This window comes from Cygnus olor, chromosome 5 (genome assembly GCF_009769625.2).
Source record: "Cygnus olor isolate bCygOlo1 chromosome 5, bCygOlo1.pri.v2, whole genome shotgun sequence".
NCBI classification, from domain to species: Eukaryota; Metazoa; Chordata; class Aves; order Anseriformes; family Anatidae; genus Cygnus; species Cygnus olor.
In genome coordinates this window covers 5,142,436-5,152,673 of record NC_049173.1, presented here as the reverse complement: position 1 = coordinate 5,152,673, position 10,238 = coordinate 5,142,436, and the positions used below count along the sequence as shown (strand labels likewise).

Sequence of the window (10,238 nt, the reverse complement as noted above, 5' to 3'; positions counted from 1 at the left end):
ATTTCTTTCTTACAAATGCATCTAATCCGAGGAGTTTTCTCAAATGTTAAAAACCATACTCTGCCCTCCGATCATTTACAGAAAGTGTTAGTTGATGCAAGCTTGCTCCCACAGCTATGAATTAGTTGCCAAGGTGGGAAATGTGAAGTCTCAAAATATGCATTGCAGAAAATATTGTGGAAAACAGAGTGGTTTAGGGAAGGGTCAGACCCTTCCAGGTTTTTATCTCCTGTCAAGAGCAATCCTAGATTTGGGGCATATTATAGAAATACGACTGAATACTCTGGTGACGGGGCTGCATTATGTGAGGGGACCTGGGCAGGGAGGCTGTCAAGGTGCTCACACACTTTGCAGGCTCTTTGGGTGTGATGTAGTGTTTCTGCAGGGACAGGTCTGTGAGGTCCCCCCAGAGAGGGGTCAGGGACGTCAGCTCCGCTTGGTGATGTGACAAAGTCAGGGTGCTGACGCTGGGCAGGGAGGACTGCAATCTGCTTGACTTAGCCCAGCATGGTAAACAGATGGAAAGATGGAAAGAAAAGATAAAATCAATGCACCTTCACACACGGTTTACACCCTAAGAACCTAATTCCCAAAAGCAAAAAGGTTCAGCTTGCATCTGTACCTCTCCAGACTGATGTACCCGGCATCCTGCGGCTAGCAGGGAAAGCAGAAAACAGCTGAGGTGCAGTCCCAGGTCTGGGGCAGCTTGCTCTCTTCACATAATTATGTTTCTAACTGGATGGCATATTTTCAAGGGAGATGTGCACGCACACTTAGCCAACCTGAGTGCTTGCTGTTGGCCTCTGTTGAGTTATGCTGCTCTGTAACCTCCCAGGTGCAACTCAGACAATTCAAGGCATGCAGTCAGCAAATCTGCCAAGCTTAGGACAATGCAAGAGCCTGCTCTTCTGGCTCCTGGAAGTGTACATGACTCAGGATGAAGTGTCTCTGCCTTTAGAGGCATCAGGATGACTTTCTTTTTTCCAAATCAATTTGCACAGGGACCGGTTACGTACTGATGACACTGAGGGCTTCATAGAAACCTTTAGAGATATTTGGGATGTGCTACGATACACTGCATGGTTGCCTGCTGCCAGCACAGAAACGTACCATATCCTTAGGTCCCCTGTCCTACCTGCCGGCTCTCTGCAGCTCCGTGTTCTGTGACAACACCAGACGATGATGTTCAGATCACCGAACTGAGCCCTGATTCACATTAAGAATGAGCTTTTGCCTCCTGGAGTGAAAGTGCCATGTGTGTGATGGGAAACCGGTCACGAAGGGTCCTTGGGGAGCAGCTGCAGGCTCTTCTCCAGGAGCTAGCTCTGCAGAGTCCCAGGGGTGCACTGAGATGTGTCACCCAGCTGCTCAGTCCTCAGGAGATGACCAGCAAGGCGACACGTCTCTTTAGGCACCAGGTATAGATTCAGTGAGGACACCAACAGGAGCTGAGGCTCTATCTATCCTCCCGTGGGAGCTGGGAAGCCCAAAGGGACACGACTCATCTCGCTGCTGGGGTTGTCGCATTGCTTATTTTAAATTCCTTGCGTTTAGGGGTGAGCCTGGGGCGAGCTCACCTTCTCCAGCAGCACAAGATATGTCAGAAGGAAGGAGGCAGAGGACAAGCTCTTTCGTTTTGGCTCGGCTGGTCAGAGTGGGGAGCAGCCTAACAGAATTGGCTTGACATAGGCAGGGAGAAGGGTGGGAAGGAGGAGCTGAGGACAGACTCAACAGCTGCTGCTCAGGTAATACATTAGGTATCCCTGGGGAACTTTTAGGGGTTATGGAGCTGATGTGAAGCCACCAAAATCTGTACAGCGGTGCCACATGAATAAGCCTCATTCCGTCAGCATCTTTTCTATGCATACAGAGAGCAAATCTCTGCCACCAGGAGGTAGTAGAGATTTTTAGGTTTTTGCATGTCACTTTTTGTGAACTCTCTTATCTCCTCAAAACACCATCTGGGAAACTTCATAGGTACAGATGTACTAAAAGAGCCAGGACTTTATCATCCACAAGAAAGCTGTTTTGTAAGACAGCCCAGGGCTGCAAATTTCTTTTCTGAGTTACGTGGACTGTTGCTTGTTGTGGGTCTTGCTGTGCTTCCTGCTGATGTCAAAAGCAATTGAAAAAATTGGCATAGAAGATTGCAGGACGGAGGAAATTTCTGACACTGAATCATAAGCTCAGTGTTGTCCTAACTGCCAGCCATCCTCTTCCATGTCAGTGCCTCAGCGTGCTTGCTTCCCAATGGCACCAGCCCTAATTCCAGGGATGGGGAGAAGTACCCAAAATATTACCAGATGTTCTTTAAATCAGTGTGGGTCTCATCACAGCTGATTTCTGAGTCACACCGTAGAAATCAAATTCCACCGTGCCTCCCAAACACTGCAGATTGTTCAGAAATCTAATCCTGGTTTGAGTGGGAAAGACAAGCATTAGCAGGAAAGTGGTTCCTTGGAAATAGCAGCATAGAGTTATTAAAAAAAAGAAGGGGGGGGGGGGGGAAGGGAAAGAAAAACCCACCAAAACAACCCATTAAAAACCAAACTTGTTGTCTTTACAAATAGCCATTTCCTTTCCCAGTCCTACCACTGCAGTCAGCCTGGAATCTGAATGTCTAGCTGTTCTTTCTCTGCCTTGCTTCTCACTGCCCCCAACAAGGATCTTCTGTGGGTCTAAACATTCACAGCTCTCTTGAGAACAGCAGAAGAACCTGGTTGTGGCCATTCATAAGAGACACTGATCATTCTCAGACCTTGCAGAAGCAGTGGAATTTGAAAACGCAGAGCAAACCTGTCCATCAGCTGCTGTAAATGATATGTAATGAATGTACTGTGATGAGCTTAGCTATCAAAGAAGGAAGGTAAAAAGCAGTATTTTGCAAAAATGAGTCCTTTCTTGGCATCTTGACCCCTGGTCCATGATGTAGAACACAGTACCCACGTGCTATTTGCATTTGTATGGAGTCTTGTAACAGATATTCTTTTTTTATCATTGAGAATGAGCAGGGGTGACTTGGATGGTCCCTAGGGAGCAAATACCTGCAACAACCAGTTGCAATCTGGACAGCCTCCCCCCTTCCCCAAAGTGCTGGGGGCCACCAAGGTGGGAAGCAGCTCTGCAGAAGGGGACCTGGGAGTCCTGGTGGAGACCAAATTGAACGTGAGTCAGCAACATGGCCTTGCCACTAAGAAGGCCAATGGTATTCTTGGCTGCATTTGGCAAAATATTTCCAGCAGGTCAGGAGAGGCGACCTTTGCCTTCTGTCCCACACTGGTGAGGCCGCACCTGGAGTGCTGGGTCCAGTTCTGGGCCCCCCAGTACAAGAGAGACCTGGGCATACTGGAGAGAGTCCAACATAGGGACCGGAGCTGCTCTGCTGTGAGGAGAAGCTGAGGGAGCTGGGGCTGCTCAGCATGGAGAGGAGGAGGCTCAGGGGGATCCCATCAATGTCCATAAACACCTGATGGGAGGGTGCAAAGAGGAGCCAGGCTCTGTTCAGTGCCAAGATAACAGACAAGGGCACAAAGTGGAGCACAGGAGGTTCTGTCTAACCATCAGGAAGCATTTCTGCCCAGAGGCTGTGGAGTCTCCTCCATGGAGAGCTCCAAACAGCCTGGATGTGGTGTTAGGCACCCTGTTCCGGGTGGCCCTGCTGGAGCAGGGGGTTGGACCAGATGCCTCCACAGGTCCCTTCCAATCTCAACCAGTCTGCGATTCTGAGAGGGTCTTCCCTGTTTCCCCTCTCTTTGAAACAAACATCAATATATCGACAGTGTTCCTGCTAAATAAATGTTTCCAGGAAATGATTGAGAGCATGGGCTCAGAGGAGTAACCACCTCCCTTCGATATTTGCAAACAAAAGTAATGACTGCTGTGTAAGCTCTTTCCTTGCTAGCTCTGGTTATAATAACTGTACAGAGCTGGGAGTTTGCATTTTTGTACATCTTGGGAGCACGTGCTACCTACCTCTGTCTCTCAGTGCCCCAAGTGAATCAGAGCTGGTCCCTTTCCAGGAGTGGAAGCCACAGCCGAGATCAGGATCAAGAAGGCACTGCTGTTTTCTAGCACACATTATCACTATTACAGTGTCTGCACAGACACATCTCACTTACTGGCCTCCTCTTTATTCAAATTTTCTGTTTCATTCAGTTCTTGTCTTTGTTACTCACCCCCATTTCTCATTCTTGTTCTACAGTTTTCCTTTTGTTATTTTGCTGGCAGCTTTCTTCTCCATCCTTAATACCATCTTTGCGTCTTAGTTTCACAAAGAATTAATTGTTTCTTGTTCTGCTTCCCTTCAATGAAATCAATTGGCATTAAAAAAACTGCCTAGCTCATGGCCAAATCAAAACCTTTTAATATTTGGTGATGCTCTGAAATATTTTGGAACTGGCCTACAAATTTTGTTCCAAGCTGGAAGCTCCCCAGCTTGCAAACAGAGGGGAAAAGCTCTTAAAACCAAGCTGCCAGCTTCAGGCATATTTACACTAAATGGTTTCATATTGTCAATGAGTCCTTTCTGACCTTGATGTCAACACCGAGACTAGTCCATTCCTCATCCCTCGTGGGTGTGAGGCTGAGTGAGGAAGAACTGGATATGCTCCAGTGACTTTCGTGGCCACCACTTAAGACAATTAGAGGACAGACTAATGCTACAGACCTTCTGTTCCCTATCTGTGGGGACAGCTTCTTCCCATTTATGCTAGTTTTACACCAGCACAACCTCATGGACCTGTCGGAGAGGAGCGCTGGGCCCATAACTCGCAAAGTAATTTTATTGTAATGACAGAAGTTATATTTGCCACGAGTTTTTAAAGATTTGTGTTAAGTTGCAGTCCAAGCCAAATGGACACGTTTTTGTTAAAAAAGCCAACAGGATATTGGAATGAAAACGATTAATTTGGAATGGTCAACTTGTAATTAATTTTTCATTTAAAAGAGTCATTTTGCTTTAAACATTCCTCACAGTGTTGCAATTTTTTTTTTTCAGATGCTCACCAGTTCACAGGTGAGCTGCACTCAGAAAGTAACAGGCACTGACAGACCAAAGCTGCCTGTGGTTTTTGTAGCTCACTGCTGATACCAGCTTGGTCCAGAACCTCCTCAAACAGCTGAGGCAGCAGGATTGGTGCTAACCTCTATTTGTGGATGGAGATCACCCCTTTCTCTTGCTTTGGGTGGGCCGGGGAGGTGCGTGGAGAAGGAAGAAGTGGGAGGGCGTGAAGTGAAGGAAGAAGTGAGGGATGTGGCTTGGGAAACAGGATAATTGGGTGGCAATCCCCAAAGCCTGTTGTTGATCTCCTTTAGGCAGATCTCTCCAACTCCAAGCATTTTTGCTGTCTCTCTTGCCCCTTGTCTTTCCCTAAAACCATCGGGCTGTGTCCAGCGGGGGGACCTACTACGCTTTGATCACCGTTGGGTCTTTAGGGTATCTTGCAACATAAGAATCTAAAAAGGAAGAAATGATGGTTCTTGTCTCGTGGAGAAAGCAGCAGACCTGATGTGGTTGAAAACCAGGCAGATGAGGCAAGGTCTGCTTCTTCAGGCTCTGCTCATGTGAGGATACTCACTATTTCATGAGTCTTCACAGTTCCAGCACCATCTCAAGGGATTTGAAAGACAGCTGTGACATATGCCCAGAACCTTGTTCCTTTCTATTTGAGGCTGTCTGGGAAAGCTGTGAGCAGCAAAAAAAAAGACACTGGGACTGTCTGTCTGCAGACTCAGCAAGATGATCAGGAGACATCTACATTGTTCTCTCACTTGAGATGTTATTTTTGCAAACATATGGCCTGGAGTTAAATATGGTGGGGTTTTGTTTGTTTGATTGTTTGTTTTCTGTTTCTTTGAAAAAACACGGCCGAATTCTGTGGCCATTAATGGTGTAAGCCTTTTTCTTTCTCTAGAGAAGGATTTCTATTTGTACAGAGTGGGGGAAATTCAACCTGCACAACAACAAGCCTCAAGTTAAATTGCTGCTTTTAAAGTTCTTTTTTGGATTTTAGGCACAGAGTGGTAAAAGTACAAATCTCTCTGCAAAATCACTTCAGCATATTTCTGCATCTAGAAACTCTGATGGGCCTGTTAACTTGAAAAGATGAAACAAATAAGTTCCCATGTGTCCCTAATCATTTAAGTGTTGTTTTTTTTTTTTTCTTTTTGTTTTTTTTCTTGGTAATAAATGGTAGTTCATACATCTTACTCAGCTGGGCTTCCTCTGCACTCCTTTAACTGTAACTTGAAAAAAAGCCTAATTGCAGAAAAAGCAATCTGCTTTATTTTTTCTTAAAAGAAAAATCATCAGCATAGTAGGATTTCAGAAACAATACAAAGCTGCAACTCATTATAAGCTTTCAAAGAGACAGAGGGTACCACTGTGCATCTATTGCATAGAGTGGTGTTGGAAGGCAACCACAGTCAGGAGCAATTTCAAGAATAGCTTTGCTTATATTATCATCTAGTGATGCTTAAACATGCACAGCATGTCCTTGAAAGACTCAGGATAAAAGGAAGAGAGGAGATGAAAAATTAAGCCAGAACTAAGGCATTTGGAAAGAATTTGAAGCTTAGAGTTGTTTCTGGGCATATTAGTTTAACCTTCAAATGAACCAGTCATTTTTTTTCCTTTTCAGCAAACTAACAATTTTAAGTCCCCAAATCTGACTTTGAAGCTGAGATCAATGCTGGTAATGTTCTCATAACACCAACTCCCACTGGAGGTGAAATAGGGAAGGGGGGAGTTTGTGGTTTATTCAGAGATTCCACACACCACACCATGCAAGTGATTTTTGCATGAACTGTGCTTCCTTAACTAGGACAGAGAATTCTAATTTTGCAGAAGGGGTTAGAGCCTTACCAGTTCCGTCTGACCCAGCACCTCTCAAAGCCAACTAATACACACAGTCTGGCTCTCAGCCATTTCTGTCCTGTGGTCTGTGAAATCCTGGAGAGGTGCAAGCTACATAAAACAATCTAGAGATCAGAAGTAAAACAAAAATGTCTGTTTTCAGTAGGTGTAAATTTGCCATGCAGGAGTCTGTGCTTCTGTTGGACAAATAAGAAAAACAAATCCATAAACTGAAAAGCACTAAAAGTCATTAATCTTGTTTCATATAACTAGCCTAAAAGGGAACGAAGAAGCTGTGAAATGAGCTATGTCTTGAAGTCCTGAGTTATAGGTATTTGATTTTCACTGATTTGTAACTGCCCTTAGTATTACCTAACAGCTCAGCAGGAGACAAGAAATCAAGATCAAAAGACTATTTAATACCTTAAGTGCCTTTATTATATCTTCATTCATACACATGAAAATGTTGATCTTCAAAGCACTGTATGAACACTAACCAGCTAATGACTCTCCATGCAAAGTCACAGCGACGGCTATTTTTAATGCATCTCTTATTTGTTTGTGCTCATGAAAGGCTGTTTCATGCTATCAGCTTATTTAGCCAAGCATGGAAGGGAGAAGAATTAATGTGAAGAGGGGAGGAAGCAATGGATGTGAAATGGTTTGACGAGGTTCCCTGTACACCAGTTAATGGCAATGGACAGAAAGGGAGCTGGTAAAGTATAAAAGCCAAAAAACAATTGAAGGGGTGGAAAAAAAAAAAAAAGAGCGCTGATTACTAGATATAAATACATCTTGGGAGAAAAAAGGCTGGCTACTAATGGTCTTTTCAGTCTAGCAGAGAACAACATAACAAGGACCAGTAGCAGGAAAAGTCAAGTAATTCAGTGCCTGATTTTTACCAATGAAAGAATTAACCTTTGGAATGAGTCACAAAATCAAATGACGAACTTCTCATCTCTTTTTTTTCAAATGCAGGAAAAGATTTAGAGGATATCTTATGGATAGACCTTAGTTAGAGCAGGTGTACAATCAGCTTCAATGGCTTCCTGCTCCTCATGGACAGAGGGCAGATACCCACTCTCCTCCTCTGAACCTTACTGGAGCATGGCACAGCACAGCTGCTGTTTCTGAGGTGATGTGCCTCCAAGTGACACACAAAAACAGTCACAGGCTTCTCTGGAAGGACACAGACAACACGTGGTGGTGAAAACTTCCCACCCCTCACAGTCCTTTGAGGTCAAATTTGGCCTCTATCCCTTTCCTGACATCTGTGTGCAGCCCCTGGGGAGGCAGAGCTGACGATATGGTGTTGTGCTAGGAACACGTGCACGATGCTTTGCGCTCCTGCCTGCTGTGTGTAGCTCATGCTGTTGTGTACCACAACACCCCAGCACCTGATGGAGACCGACCCATGCTGAATGCCTGTGGGCAGGAGGAAAGGTTGAGACCAGCCTGCAGACAGTGTTCTTCTCCCCACAGCTGGGGACCCATGGGTTCATGGTCTGCAGCTACCATTTCAGGTTGTCTTTCTCAAGGACATTAAGGCTGGAGCTACCAATGCATGGGACCACCCTGGAAGATGGAGTAACCCCCTCAACTCTACACACAGTGGTGTCCCTTGGGTGGCCGTGCTCCCTGAGGTTTGCAGGTGTTTTCTGTTCCAGGTCCTTTCAGGCTCTGCGGTGCAGGCTGTGGTGGCCAGCTCTGCTCTGAGGCACCAAGAGGGACCAGCCTCAAGTTCTCCATCCCAAACCCTGTGTCAGAAGTCGCTCTGCTGGGACCACCGTCCCCAGCTCGGGGAGGATTCGGGGGTCGTGACAGGAACAGGGTGACACCAGGGTGTTACACAAAACAGAGCATGCCGACCCCCCCCGCCTCAGCGTGCCGCCCCTTCACACCCCGTCCCCCCTCAGCTGCATCCCTCGGGGACCCCCGGCACTTTTTATGCCCGTGCCATTAAAAACCCCGGCGGAACGGCCTCCCCCGGCCCCCCGGCGGGGCTGGGCGGAACAGGGCGGGCAGGGCCGGCAGGGAGAGGCCGGGCCGGGCGCTGCGGAGCCCGTCCTGCACCAGGCGGCACCGCCACAAGCTGCGGCGGCCGTGCCCGCGCCGCCTTCCTCCTCCTCCTCCTCCTCCTCTTCCTCCTCCTCCTCGTCTTTCTCTCTCCTCCTCCTCAGCGCCCGGCTCGGCTCGGCTCCTCTCGCCGTCCCGCCCGGCCGCCCCGCCGCGGCTCCCTCCCTCTATGGATGGGAAGGCAGCACCCAACGGCGTGGCCACCATCGAGGACAGGATCTTACGGATCACGGGCTACTATGGATATTACCCGGGCTACTCCAGCCAGAAAAGTAAGGCTGGCCCTCCCCGCCTTTCCCCTGTGCGTGTGTGTGCGTGTGTGTGCAGGGGGGAGCGGCAGAGCCCCCCGTGTGTCCCCACAAAATGTCCCCCGGAGCGGGGGCGCCTGGCAGCTCCCTCCCTCCCCCTCCCCGCTGTCCCCTGAGGGGAGGCGGCCGAGCCGGGGGCTCTGCGGCCGGCTCCTCCCGGGGCTGGTGGGGAACCAGATATCGGGGTTCGCCCCCTCAGCCCCCCAGGTGGCTCCCCAGGAGCTGGGGGAGCCCCTCCGGGGCCGTGTGTGTGTGTCCGGGGGCGGACGACACGGGGTTTCGCCTCACAACTTCGCTGCCCGCGGCGCCATCCTGCAGCCAGCGCTCGGGAGGTGTGCGGGGTTCTCCTGTTCTCTGTAGTTTCCCTATTTTATTTTATTTTTTTAATCCACCCCCCCACACACACCCAGCAGCCCAGCAAAACCCAGCAGCGGGGTTTGGCTCGCTGAGGGCTCGGCAAAGTTTCAGAGCCTGTGGGGTCCCTCCCCAACCCTTTTAGCCTAAAAACTCAGAATATTCACCTTCCTCCCCCCAAATCCCCAAACTAATCGGATTTTTCCAGAAAGGTGGGGAGTTATTGAGAGATTTGTCTTTATGCCATCTTAATGCGAAACGTTTATGACTTATGGTTTTGGCGTTTTGTGGGTTTTTGTGTTTTTATTCCTTCTTAAAAGGAGCCGCTGAGATTAAAGCGGTCGGTCCTTGCAGAGATCCACTATTTTCGCTTTTGAAGTTTTTAATTAGGAACAGCCGGGTTCTAGCGGCTGGGAGAGCCTCCGTGGGTTTCTGTGAGGTTGTGGATGTCCCAGGGCTCTGTAGGGCTGTTCAGCGGTGAAAGTTAGGCTAATGAAAGAAATGGTTCATTTTTACCACCGAGGAAATGGATGCGTTAGGGTTTTAGTGTCTGATAGTTACTTGGCAGTTTGCAAAAGCTGCAAGGTGCCATAGCGTAAAAAAACTGGAAAACAAAAGGGAAATGCAGGCAAGGGAGGGAGAGGAAA

The 10,238-nt window shown here is 48.0% G+C and overlaps 1 protein-coding gene across 2 annotated transcripts in view; it reads left to right on the top strand.

Moving 5' to 3' along the window:
- Window positions 1-8,882: 8,882 nt before the first annotated feature.
- The window catches only part of SLC35F4 (solute carrier family 35 member F4), a 109,194-nt gene continuing 107,838 nt past the window's right edge, over window positions 8,883-10,238 (top strand). For both annotated transcript variants that reach the window (XM_040558847.1, XM_040558845.1), the window contains exon 1: window positions 8,883-9,201. In XM_040558847.1, coding sequence (XP_040414781.1) covers window positions 9,099-9,201 — 103 coding nt within the window. In that variant the 5' untranslated portion in view covers window positions 8,883-9,098. The remainder of the gene's footprint in view (window positions 9,202-10,238) is intronic.